At 39.8% G+C, this 13,605-nt stretch overlaps 2 protein-coding genes across 3 annotated transcripts in view; one reads left to right on the top strand and one right to left on the bottom strand.

The window, feature by feature from the left end:
- Positions 1-2,635, top strand: part of LOC121576637 (N-terminal EF-hand calcium-binding protein 2) — a 160,470-nt gene extending 157,835 nt beyond the window's left edge. For both annotated transcript variants that reach the window (XM_041889944.2, XM_041889943.2), the window contains one exon: positions 576-2,635. In XM_041889944.2, coding sequence (XP_041745878.1) covers positions 576-604 — 29 coding nt within the window. In that variant the 3' untranslated portion in view covers positions 605-2,635. The remainder of the gene's footprint in view (positions 1-575) is intronic.
- Positions 2,636-3,869: 1,234 nt separating this feature from the next.
- On the bottom strand, positions 3,870-9,254 carry LOC121577463 (putative sodium-coupled neutral amino acid transporter 8). Its single transcript, XM_041891215.1, has 7 exons — positions 9,247-9,254; positions 9,010-9,067; positions 8,069-8,183; positions 6,116-6,263; positions 5,742-5,942; positions 4,095-4,145; positions 3,870-3,972 (listed from the first exon to the last, which is right to left on the bottom strand). The coding sequence occupies exons 1-7, from the start codon at positions 9,252-9,254 to the stop codon at positions 3,870-3,872; spliced, it is 684 nt and encodes a 227-aa protein (XP_041747149.1).
- Between the last annotated feature and the right edge of the window lie 4,351 nt (positions 9,255-13,605).

Below are 13,605 nucleotides of genomic sequence, written 5' to 3'. Positions count from 1 at the left end.
CTAGTATTTGTAACATATTGTGCATTTTGCAAATTCGTAACATATCATATGAATTGTAATTCGTAACATATCATATGAAATGGGTAATGGACATCCACAAATTAATACAGACCATACGAAACGTAACATACTGTACTAAATGGAGTGTCTCGAATATACGTAAGAATAATACGAAATGCTCTGAGTCCAGGTTGGAGAGGGATGCTGGCATAGTGCCATGTGTCTGGGATGGATGGGGAGCCCCGATTGCAGGGGAACCTACCGGGGAGAGATCTGTTCAATGTAGAGCAGGAACAGTCAGGGAAAGCACATACCCTGATATTTATTGTTGTGGACTTATTGTTATTGGTATGAATGCATAAAGCCTTATGTCATAGACTTACCCCAGACAAACCTGAAAATTTATGACATTCAATTTGAATTATATTATGCAGTGTATCATCACTGTATTATCACATTTGAGCAGAGAAACAGTAGGTGTGAGTGTCAATGAGTGAGTGTGTTAATAATAGACTTATTTTTCTGTATTCCTGAGCTGCTTGTGTCTAAACTGAACTCCCCCTCTCTCCCTGCAGCCACCTGGTGCAGCCTGAGCAGAGACTGATGGGGGTGGGGCCACATTGCCTGAGTCTGCAACACCCCCCATCCTTAGCTCCCCCTTTACCTCCCTCTCTCACAACCCCTCTCTTTCTCTCTTTTGTAAGTACATGTTTACACAGTGTCTGTTTGATATTGAGACAAAATGAAAGGCGTCAATTGCAGTGAATATTGAACAGTGCATTAAATCGAGATTACCTCCATCCAATGCATTTCTTCATCGTATCGTTCACCCTCAAGTCATGGTAGAAATGAGGTGAACAGTTAACCTGCTTTTGAGGCTCTCGTGCATGTCATCCATTTTGACTAAAGACATGAACCTGCTACTGCTAATGGCAGAGTAATAGAGCGCTCAACATTCGTCTCTATCAAGCAGTTAAGGTTGTTTTTTCCCATTGTGTTAAGAGTACATGTATGAATCAGCACTGGATATATTAGCTGTTAAAAGTCTAGTAAAATGATATGAAAAAATGTTATATTATAATTATATTTGTATTGACGTCTTTAGTGATACAGTGCAAAATTCAGAAGAAGAAGCGGTTACAACAAAACATGCAAAACTTTGTTTGTTGCAGACAGTTCCCTTTTTGAGCAACACAACCTCAAGCCTTAAACATCAGCATATGGTTGAGGTTGTAAGTGGTGGGTACCTAGGTAGGATTTCCCATAAACAAACACTAATTAGATTTTAAACATCTAACGTACAGCCCCATATTACAATCACAATGTTCATTGCAATTGAGCAAAAATAAGATGTTTACACACCTATCAAGCAAATGATAGTAACAGAAAATATATCAAAATGTTCACCCACCAACCCAGTTAGAGAGGAACCTCTTGTGCACATCTAGGACCATGACGACTTTGTCCAACCCCAACTTCACCCACCTGAAATCAACATGATCAAACAGAGACCCAGTCAAAAAGCACAATGTACATTAATGGAATATAGCGATTAAAGATATTTAAAGTATGAGAGTATTAGAAATGATCCAAATATGAAAGTTATCTGTAAAGAATAATGTATGAATCACTCATCTTGATAAACCTTTAGAGGGTGGAATATTTCACCTACACCGCCATTGAATTTCTTAGTTTGTCCTGTAAGCACATGAAGGTGGTGGCAAGCCTGTCCTTAACCAATGGGGAAATATCAAACCCTCCCTCCCCCAGGATAAGATTCTCAGATAATATCATGTAAGTAATAACAAATACTGTCCTTGTGCACTGTAAAATAAATAAAATGGTTTGTTTACTTGCCTTTGATCATAACTAGGACCACCACTGAAATGGAATGAACTCATGTCCAGTTCAATCTCTGGTGCTAGGCCACATTACACTTTACCTTGAGAGAACCCTGGACTTCTCAGTGTTAATGCACCTGTGATATTAATCAATAATAAATAGCACGCCTTGGGCTTTATATTAGCCTCAGCATCAGTCTTACAGAATGGAGCAAGAGCATGACTCCCTTGTTGACAGACGTATGTGGGTAAAGTATGTGGGTAAAGTATGTGGGTAAATTCTACTGGAAAGGTTTTCTATTTTATCCGTAGCTTCTGTTGGGTTCTGTATCAACAGGTCAAAGCCAGCCAGCCAAAAAAAATGCCAATACTATTTCTATAACATTCCTGGCTGTTCCCTAAACTGTGCAACCAATTTTCTTTCTCCCTATCCCTCACTTGAGTGCATGTTAAAATGAATGTCCAGTAACTTATTTGCTGTAGTATTTAGCCATGCTACTTTCAATGGGTTTTGTGCATTTCTTATTTTTATTTTATAGTATTCCTATAAAGGACAGACAAAACAAAAATATATATGAATAGAAAATGGCAAACAGAATGAACATTCACTTTTATGGCAATGTTTAATGAAATACAAATTCTTATACTTATGTATGTTTCAGTAAAATGGCTTTCTCTCTTTGAGTGTAGAGACTTATTGCAGGGATGCAAGTACTATATTTAGTCTTAACGTTGTTGAAATTCTAGATAATGTAGAGTGATGCAAATCAATAAAATGGTAATACTGAAATAAATCATGAATCTGTTGCTTGATTGCTTTACATTTCTGGGAAAGCATGCAGGCGACATGTAGTATGAAGACTAACGAAACAAATGCCAGTGCATATTTTCTATAAAACATTATTTTACTTCTGACAAACGTCAATACAATGATAAATATCAATACACAGAAGGCAGAATTGTAACTTGAGTTAGCAGTCTACACGAGAATACACAATTTGTTCATTCAAAATATCAATCCAAACATCTCCATACACAAGACAAACAGTTAGGGCGGAAGGTAGCCTAGCACTTAAGAGCGATGGGCCAGTAACCGAAAGGTCGCTGGTACGAATCCCAGAGTCGACTAGGTAAAAACAAATCTTTTGATGTGCCTTTGAGCAAGGCACTTAACCCTAATTACTCCAAGTCTACAACCAACTGGACCCTGAACAGCATCTACCCCCAAGCCATAAGACTGCTAAATAGTTAACGAAATAGCTATCTGCATTGACCTTTCTTGACTAATCTCATCCGCTGCTGCTACTGTTTATTATCTGTGACTTTCTTCCTATTCTACCTCAATTACCTCGTACCCCTGCACATCGACTTGGTACTGGTACCCTGTGCCAAGTTATCATTACTCTGTGTATTTATTATTACGTGTTTTACTTTTCTATTAGTTCTCTATTTTCTTTCTCGCTGCATTGTTGGGAAGGGCCCGTAAGCATTTCGTCTACACGGGTTGTTTACGAAGCATGCGACTAATACAATTTGATTTGAAGTCGCTCTGGATAAGAGTGTCTGCTAAATGACTAAAATGTAAATGTGCAAAAGGTGAAAATAACTCCCTTTCTCCCCCACCCCCCTATGACATGTTCACAAACTTTTTTTTTTTTCATTATGTAAACCTTTCATTCATATTTATTTCAGTGTATTGGACAGTGAGCAGAACACATTGTGCAAATGAAATAACAAACTAAAAGTAAGAAGAAGACTACAAAACTCTCCCCATGTCCTACCCAGCCAACAGATCTCACACAATGAAGACATACCAGCTAGTCTAGACACCGGGAGAGTAAGTGAGGGAAAAGGTTAAATGTAACAGAGTTCAGAGGATTTAACACCCAACCCTCAGAATAAAGGGCTCCAACAAGAGCTCTGTGTTACCAAAGGTGATGAGGATTAAAAGTTCCTTATTGGTGAAGTTCAAAGCCATCAGGCATTTAACAAGATGTCCATGATAAATAAGGGTGATGATGATAAGGGTTAGATCTTAGTGAGGAGCTGCATGATGGCAATTGTGGTGCTCTGTCCAAAAATGAAAGCTCCACAGATCAGAGTGATAATCCCCCATGTTGTTAGGACCACTCTGAGAGGGAATGGGGCAGGGTTTAGTGAGAAAATAAAGGAGATAATTTTTTTTTTTTTTTTTTTTAAGGATTTGGATGTATGAATGGTTTGAATGAGTGACCATGATTGGTTTAAACTGACCTTGTTTTTAAAGATACTGTCTCTGACTGCATGGCAAATACTAGACATACACTGTGTGTACAATTATTAGGCAAGTCAGTATTTTGACCATATCATCATTATTATGCATATTTCCCAACTCCAAGCTGTATAAACTGGAATGCTTAATGGATTTAAGCATATCAGGTGATGTGTATTTGTGTAATGAGGGAGGGTGTGGCCTAAGGAGATCAACACCCTATATCAAGGTGTGTATAATTATTAGGCAGCTTCTTTTCCTCAGGCAAAATGGGCCAAAAAATAGATTTAACTGACTCTGAAAAGTCAAAAATTGTAAAAAGTATTTCAGAGGGATGCAGCACTCTTGAAATTGCTAAGATATTGGGACGTGATCACAGAACCATCAAACATTTTGTTGCAAATAGTCAACAGGGTCGCAAGAACCGTGTTGAGAAAAAAAGATGCAAATTAGCGTGAAGCTACCAGGAACCCATTATCCTCCAGTGCTGTCATATTCCAGAACTGCAACCTATAAAAAAATAAAAATAAATGTATGCACTCACTAACTGTAAGTCGCTCTGGATAAGAGCGTCTGCTAAATGACAAAAACAAACAAACAAAAAACACCACTGAACAAGACACATAAGTTGAAACATAAAGACTGGGTCAAGAAATATCTGAAGACAGATTTTTCAAAGGTTTTATGGACTGATGAGATGAGAGTGACTCTTGGAGGACCAGATGGATGGGCCCGTGACTGGATCAGTAACAGGCACGGAGCTCCACTTCGACTCAGACGCCAGCAAGGTGGAGGTGGGGTACTGGTATTGGCCGGTATTATTAAAGATGAGCTAGTAGGACCTTTCCAGGTTGAAGATGGACTCAAACTCAACTTCCAAACCTACTGCCAGTTTTTAGAAGACACTTTCTTCAAGCAGTGATACAGGAAAAAGTCTGCATCTTTCAATGCAGGACAATGCTCCATCGCATGCATCGAAGTACTCCACTGCATGGCTAGCCAGTAAAGGCCATAAAGATGAAAGAATAATGACTTGGCCCCCTTCCTCACCTGACCTAAACCCTATTGAGAACTTGTGTTCCCTTCTTAAACGGCCGATTTACGGTGAAGGAAAACAGTACACCTCTCTGACCAGTGTCTGGGAGGCTGTGGTTGCTGCTGCACAAAAAGTTGATCGTCAACAGATCAAGAAACTGACAGACTCCATGGATGGAAGGCTTATGACTGTTATTGAAAAGAAGGGTGGCTATGTTGGTCACTGATTTATTTTATTTTATGTCAAATGTTTATTTGTAAATGTTGAGTTGTTTGTTTGTTTATTATTCTCACTTTAACAGATGAAAATAAAACGTTTCGTTTTTCATTTAGTTGCATAATAATTATGCACACTAATAGTTGCCCAATAATTGTGCACACATAGATATTCTCCAAAGAAAGCCAAAACCTCACTTTTACTTTCTTAAATATTCAGGTTTGAGGTTTATTAACATTTTGGATTGACCGAGAGCACTGTAGTTGTTCAATAATAAAATTAATCCTCAAACATACAACTTGCCTAATAATTGTGCACACAGTGTAGTCCTGCAGAGCAAGCAAGCATAGACATGCAACCATGTGGGAGAGAGTGGTGTGAAAGAGGGAGAATATGCCCACCTGGGAAAATGAAGATGGAAAATGCACTTATTCCCCCGATGACACTGATAACCTTGCTGATGTCTGGGATGAACATGGCAATGAGGGTGACGGTGATCCAGGCTCTAGTCAGCCCCACGTGGCTACGGTTCTCATACGACTCCGTCACCACGTGGAAGCACCAACGGAAACTCAGCAGTGGGTCCTGAATCACTGACCTGTGTGCAGGAAGTCAGAGAAACTGTGCAATGAGACTCACTGGGCCAAACAGGCAAATTTACTAACAAGTTATTTATTTCGGCTCATATGCTCTGATTGAATGGCTAATGAATGCTATGTCTATTGAATGCCAATTATTCAATGCTCTCCAGCCATGATGCCATGATGTTACCTTCCAAGCAGGAGGATGATGGGGTAGATGGTGATGATAGAGATCCCAAAGAGCAGTCTTGCAATGATCATGAGGACATCGTCCCCTGTGTATGACATCAGAATATCTGCTGCAACATCCTTGCCAAATGTCAGGTATCCATAAACACCTGAACCAGAAAGGGAGGGGAAATACATTCAGACACCAACTTTGCATACACTTTTAGACAAAAAAGGTGCTTTCTAGAACCTAAAAGGGTTCACGTAATAATAAGGAATTCTCCTCGACCACGCACACAAATTGGGGAAAACAAAGATTATTTCCCATTGACCCCCTGTGTAAAAGAGCCAACTTTGATGTTGAATTTATTTTATACAAAAATAAAAAAACATGCTGGAAAAGCTGCTATACTTTACTCAAGTAGAATTCAAATCAAGTACTTATTTCTCAACTGTAGAGAACAGATGGAATTCACTTAACACATCTAACTACAGTGGGGAGAACAAGTATTTGATACACTGCCGATTTTGCAGGTTTTCCTACGCTTTTATTTCTTTCATCACATTCCCAGTGGGTCAGAAGTTTACATACACTCAATTAGTATTTGGTAGCATTGCCTTTAAATTGTTTAACTTGGGTCAAACGTTTCGGGTAGCCTTCCATATGCTTCCCACAATAAGTTGGGTGAATTTTCGCCCATTCCTCCTGACAGAGCCGGTGTAACTGAGTCAGGTTTGTAGGCCTCCTTGCTCGCACACGCTTTTTCAGTTCTGCCCACAAATGTTCTATAGGATTGAGGTCAGGGCTTTGTGATGGCCACTCCAATACCTTGACTTTGTTGCCCTTAAGCCATTTTGCCACAACTTTGGAAGTATGCTTGGGGTCATTGTCCATTTGGACATTTTTGTTTCATCAGACTAGAGGACATTTCTCCAAAAAGTACGATCTTTGTCCCCATGTGCAGTTGCAAACCGTAGTCTGGCTTTTTTAAGGCGGTTTTGGAGCAGTGGCTTCTTCCTTGCTGAGCGGCCTTTCAGGTTATGTTGATATAGGACTCGTTTTACTGTGGATATAGATACTTTTGTACCTGTTTCCTCCAGCATCTACACAAGGTCCTTTGCTGTTGTTCTGGGATTGATTTGCACAAAGTACGTTCATCTCTAGGAGACAGAACGTGTCTCCTTCCTGAGCGGTATGATGGCTACGTGGTCCCATGGTGTTTATACTTGCGTACCATTGTTTGTACAGATGAACGTGGTACTTTCAGGCATTTGGAAATTGCTCCCAAGGATGAACCAGACTTGTGGAGGTCTACAATTATTTTTCTGAGGTCTTGGTTGATTTCTTTTGATTTTCCCATGATGTCAAGCAAAGAGGCACTGAGTTTGAAGGTAGGCCTTGAAATACATCCACAGGTACACCTCCAATTGCCTCAAATGATGTCAATTAGCCTATCAGAAGCTTCTAAAGCCATGACAACATTTTCTGGAATTTTCCAAGCTGTTTAGAGGCACAGTCAACTTAGTGTATGTAAACTTCTGACCTACTGGAATTGTGATACAGCGAATTATAACAATCTGTCAATTGTTGGAAAAATATCTTGTGTCATGCACAAAGTAGATGTCTTAACCGACTTGCCAAAACTATAGTTTGTTAAAAAGAAATTTGTGGAGTGGTTGAAAAACGAGTTTTAATGACTCCAACCTAAGTGTATGTAAACTTCCGACTTCAACTGTAGGTAACCACAGGTTGTTTTCCCCACAGGCAGGCACGGCCACGACGATCTATAGGAAAACCCTTTAAAGAACCCTTTTTGGTTCCAGGTAGAAACCTTTCCACAGGGGGTTCTACTATGGGGACAGCCAAAGTACCTTTTTGGTACCCTTTTTTCTAAGAGTGTACAGTAGTATAGTCACTGTGTTCACTACAATCACTTGGTGCTATCAGATGGAGTATTGAAAGGATGAGTCTCACCAGTTAGGGAGTAAATGATAAGGCAGAAGAATATGGTCACCACAGAGATGAACACCCAGTGGGACAGGCTTTTGTTCTGCATGCTGCTGTAGATGGTTATACAGGCCTTGTGACACTGGAGCACAGAATGATACAGAACAGAACATGGCAGGCTCAGAATGCAAATCACAGATAAACATGGATACATCCTTTGAAACATTCTGGTATCCAGTTAGTCTCAATGTAAGAGCCAGAGAAGCTATCAATAGTATGGGGCTCCACAGCGCTTAATGCTCCAAGTCATAGAACGTCAGAGCCTTTGTCATGAGTTGAGACAAGCTTCCAATTCAACAGTATACATTACAAAAGCAAAGTTCTCCCAGGTTTCCTCAATATATTCCTCCAACATTCCTCCATCGCACCTTCCTTCAGGATCTCCATCATTCCTCTTTCTTCTCCAACTAAGTAATCAATCAGCCTGGGGGTGCTGGGGCTCAGCTAGCTGGGCTTTGTGGGCCTCTCTTAGCCTCGTATGAACCATCGTGATCTCGCAAGCTTACAGTCTGTTTCGCTACATGGATAGCAAAACAGAATGTAAGCTTGAGAGATCAGGGTGGTTCGTTCGTACAACGCTAGGCCTCTCTCCCACTGCCCTTTTATTGCATTTCTGATCATCCTCCTGTGTTCCCTTGGTTACTCAGAAGATTACAAAAAACAACCTCTGAAAATAAGTGTTATTTTTCCTCCAATCTTTCCCAAGTTCAAATATTGAACAGAGAACCAGCTCTCCTTGGCCATTTTAAAGGCCATTTGAGGCTCAGTTGGACTGTGATGGGCTTTTCAGACAGCTCCTCAATTGACCAGAATTTTGGGTAAATGCCAGACCATTGGCTTCATAAAGAAAATAATCTAACATCATTAGTAACCACTTTGAAAACCAGACATGAGTGAAGCCGATTCACCTGAAAGCCAAAGCAGATGGTCGGGATAGCGCTGAACATCGCAGCCAAAGAGCTTATTCTACAGATAGCCAACAACAAAACTTCAGAGAGGCTCTGGAAAGGCTTTTTCTAAAGTACCTGGTCTGACCTTTGAGGCAATGTCAGATAAAGAATATGTACTCATAATCAAGGATATCTTTCTACCAGCCATTTGCTGGCCATTTGACCTCTCACCACCACCAATTCCAGAAGGTTCACCTGCGCATTACAGTTTTTCTCAATTGCTAAAACACTAAACCCTATTGTCTGAACCAAATGCTCAGTTGCCTGAACCCACTGATTGAATCAATCACTCTTTTGGCAAAACCATAAGCACTTTTCACCTGTTTAGACATAACTTGCTAACACATTTTCATTGTGATGCACCCGTGCTGCATAATGGTGAGCACAGGTGACAAAAGTCAAACACAATTAGAGCACAGGTGTCACCACTTGAACACAACAACTCAAAATTGATCACACTTGTGGCTAATGATGTGAGGGAACATATACAGTAAGCCAGTTCAGAGAGCACTGGTTTGTGAGGCCCTACAATGGATAGAAATCTGAGAGGAAGAGTTCGTGTGAGAGGAGGTCGAGGTGGTCGAGGTGGTCAGCGAAGACAAAGAACAGTAATATCTGATGAAATCAGAGCTACTGTGATTGACCATGTTCTTGTCCATGGTATGAGCATGAGGGAGGCTGGACAAAGGGTACAACCAAACATCAGTAGATTCACTGTGTCCACCATAATCCGAAGATTTAGAGAAGAGAACAGGTAATTACCTTTTTTTGACATTATAGTACAGTATGTAAATGTTGACAGCAATTACTTTATGACATACTATATACTGTACCACAGTATACTGTAAGTAAATATATGTTTCAGTACATCACTGTACCTATGTACTGTAGTATTGTAATGGAGGGTTGGTCTAACTGTTTGTAGGCCTAGTATTCCATGTATATTTTTTGTAACTCCATGTTCTCTTTTTGTAGAATTGAAAGACTGCCACATGGGGGTGGGAGGACAGGTATGTTCTCCCCACACCAAGAGACCCTAATTGTTGATATGGTCCGTGAGAACAATGCCATTAAACTGAGCGAAATTCAGCAGAAGATCATTGAGGACCATTTACATTTTGAGGGTATCAACAGTGTCAGCCTCTCTACTGTTGATCGTGTCCTCAAGCGCAACAGACTGCGCATGAAACAGCTATACAGAGTGCCCTTTGATCGCAACTCAGACAGAGTCAAAGAGCAAAGATTCCAGTATGTACAGGTTGGCATATATCCAGACACATTCAATGTTGATTACTCTAAGTAGTGATTTACTGTAGTGGCCTAAATCACTTTTTCCGTATCACTTACAAAACTATATCTATTTCTACAGAGGGTTTTTCAACTGGATGCAATGGAAAGGATGGATGGATTTGACGACATAGTTCAGTTTTGAGCACAGATTGAACTGTTTTGAGGTGAAAGTTTGGTTTTGCAAGAAGAGTCTGAGGTTTTGTGAATGTAGCTTGAAAATTGGGTTTTGTGTTCACAGTTAAGAGAAAAGGAGAGCAGCTTTCAAGAAATGTGTCTTAGCAATCGAGAAAAACTGTAAATTGCATGTCTAGTAAATCAATGGGATTTAGTAGAGATGGAGTCGATTGGATTGTTTAAATTGGTTTGAATTAAGTTTAAAAATAGGAGGAGATGGTTAGCGATGGTTGTAATTGAGTTTGATTTATTTATAGGAATATAGGCTATACATGTTTTATCTACCAGGGTCAGCAACCTGGTCTCAGAGCATTTAGTATTATTATGTAGGTAAATCTGAGACACTCCATTTAGTATGATATGCTACGTTTTATATGGTATGTATTAATTTGTAGATGTCCATCACCCATTGTGTATGATATGTTACTAATTACAATTAGTATTATATGTTACAAATTTGCAAAATGTACAATATGTTACTAATTATCTAAACGTACAATATGTTACGAATTTGCAAAACACATGATATGTTACGAATTCTAGCTAGGTGGCTAATGTCAACTAGGTTGTTAACGTTAGCTAGGCTAGGGGTTAGGGTTAAAAGTAGGGTTAAGTTTAGGAGTTAGGTTAAAGGGGAAGGGTTAGCTGAGTGTCTCGGATTTACGTACAGAATAATACGAAATGCTCTGAGACCAGGTTAGGGTTAGGGTTAATAAAGTCACTAACCATTTCCACGGCGACTGCAGTGCGAATTCCCCCGGCTTTCTCGAAAGCCCAAGGGAAATTGAGAAGTCCCGCACCAAGCCCAGATTTGAGCATGATGAAAACTGCTCCCATAGATCCAAGTCTTGGGCCGCCCGTATCGAGCATGGGCTTGGCCAGTAAGCTCTCTTCCATGCTTGGTCAGACTTGCTCCAAACTCTTCAAAAAACCTCTGCAACTTGTGCCATGCGGAATTCACATGAATATGCTCAACATGAACTGGAAAGTAGGCTGGAGCAGGGAGGGTTGATAGTGGAGGTGTCTCCCAAGTTTTCAAACCAATGATAACCATGCTCCACTTGTTTCCAATTTCAAAAGAGACCACCCTTTATGAATTAACACATGTACAAACTGTCAATGCTCAATATTCATTACTTCATTCAGATAGGTGATATCTCTGAGTCAGGCAGATCGCTCAAGAGTGACTTCGAAATTGGACGTTGGGAAATGGTTTCAAAACCGGCCACTAGGAGCAACAGTGAGCACTATTACCATCAAGTAGGCTTGGGTTTTGCTAGGGCGTTGTGTGCGGGGGTGGCGGATGTACGTAATCCCAGAAGGTTGCATGTTCGATCCCAGTGGTGGACACTTGTTTAAAAAAATTTTTTTTTAACCCTATCCCAAACCGTAATCTTTACCTTAACCATTTGGAATGAGTGCCTAAACTTAATGTTTTAACCCTTTCCAAACCTTAACCCTTAACTTTCTACATTTGACTTTTGGAGAACCGGAACGATACCGAGTCAAACCAGGGTGTCAAAAAACACAGAAATTTGACGTTTGGAGCAACTTCGAAATTGTATGTTTGGAGACCTGCACTGGTGGCCTCAAGTGAATCAAGGCAGCAAAAAGTAGCCCTAGATGATTTTCAAACTCAAAACTATAACCAAATGTTGTAAAGTTGTGATTATCTTACAGCCAGTCTAATATGCCCAGTAATTTGTCCAGTAAAGTATATGCCCCTTGATTTTGAAGAATGACTTATAAAGATTATGATTTTGTTTAACTGTATAGCTTCAAATCATGGTTTAAAAAGTAGTGTTGCTCTCATGGAATGTCAGTCCTGTTCTTGAGCACTACAGATAGGGGAGAGTGGGGTAAGTTGAGTGATGTTTTACATTTATCATCACTACGTCAAGGGAAATATAGGATACTTTCTAACAAAGACAGTGTATATTTCAGGATGTTGTGTATCACTGGGAATAATCAGAATTAATAACAGTTTTGAAAACATAGCTTGTCCCCCCCAAAAAAGAGGTCTCTAGGCACAACTTATCCCGGGTATGTGGTAAATTGAGCGTAGAGACAGGGTAAGTCGCTTTGGGGTAAGTGGCTGATGGTGCTGGTAGGTCAAAGTTTAATTCATGGAATAGGGGTGTGGTATATTGTATATCTTAAATGTATGCCTACATTCAGATCACAGGAGGTTGGTGGCACCTTAATTGGGGAGGACGGGCTTGTGGTAATGGCTGGAGCGGAATCAGTGGAATGGTATCAAATACAGGAAACACAGTTTGATGCCATTCCATTCGCTCCATTCCAGTCATTATTACGAGCCGTCTGACCTTTTCAACCATCTAACTGTGAACATCTGTACGAAAACCAAATGAAGGGAGACATAGATATTTATTTTTTTAAACTGCTGATGCAGTATGAAAAAAAAATGGGTGGAGGAGATTAATAATAAACCCAAATTGAGAACCTTTTGTTTGATTAAGGGCCCATATCTCGTGTGTGAGATATATTATGTATAACCTACCTAAAAGCAATAGATTGCTATGTGCACGGGTAAGATCAGGGATATTGCCTCTGCGTATTGAAACAGGTCGGTATTGTGGTGAAATGGAAGAGGAAAGACTATGTAACTATTGTGACCTCGAAGAAATAGAGAATGAAACTCATTTTATCCTCTACTGCCCTTTCTACCACGATATATGCTTGCTTTTTTGTCCATTGTGTATTTCCGTTTACGGAACATTTAAATACAGCCTGGAATAAAAAAAAAGTGCTACCTATAATTCAATTATAAAGATATTTAGCTTCTATGTGGTAAATTATACGTGTGTATATAGATTGTGTACAGGCTTGTCTCCCACGTGAATCTTCTCTTTGTGCCAGACTGGCTTCAAATGCCTTCTGTTTAATTAATCTGTGTGTATGTATGTATATACAGGGTGTATGTTTGTATATACAGGGTGTATGTTTGTATATACAGGGTGTATGTATGTATATACAGTGTGTATGTATGTATATACAGTGTGTATGTATGTATATACAGGGTGTATGTATGTATATACAGGGTGTATGTATGTATATACAGGGTGTATG

This window comes from Coregonus clupeaformis, chromosome 11 (assembly GCF_020615455.1).
Source record: "Coregonus clupeaformis isolate EN_2021a chromosome 11, ASM2061545v1, whole genome shotgun sequence".
Lineage (NCBI taxonomy): Eukaryota > Metazoa > Chordata > Actinopteri > Salmoniformes > Salmonidae > Coregonus > Coregonus clupeaformis.
Note: the sequence above shows the minus strand (reverse complement) of the source record. Positions and strands in the feature narration are given on the sequence as shown.

Excerpts from the sequence above, each read along its gene's own strand:
- LOC121577463 (XM_041891215.1), bottom strand. Across the intron at positions 4,146-5,741 it reads ATCTTCATTTTCCCAGGTGG|TGTATGTCTAGTATTTGCCA; the intron begins GCATATTCTCCC and ends TTGTACACACAG. Across the intron at positions 3,973-4,094 it reads ACAGTATCTTTAAAAACAAG|AGTGGTCCTAACAACATGGG; the intron begins GTCAGTTTAAAC and ends ATTCCCTCTCAG.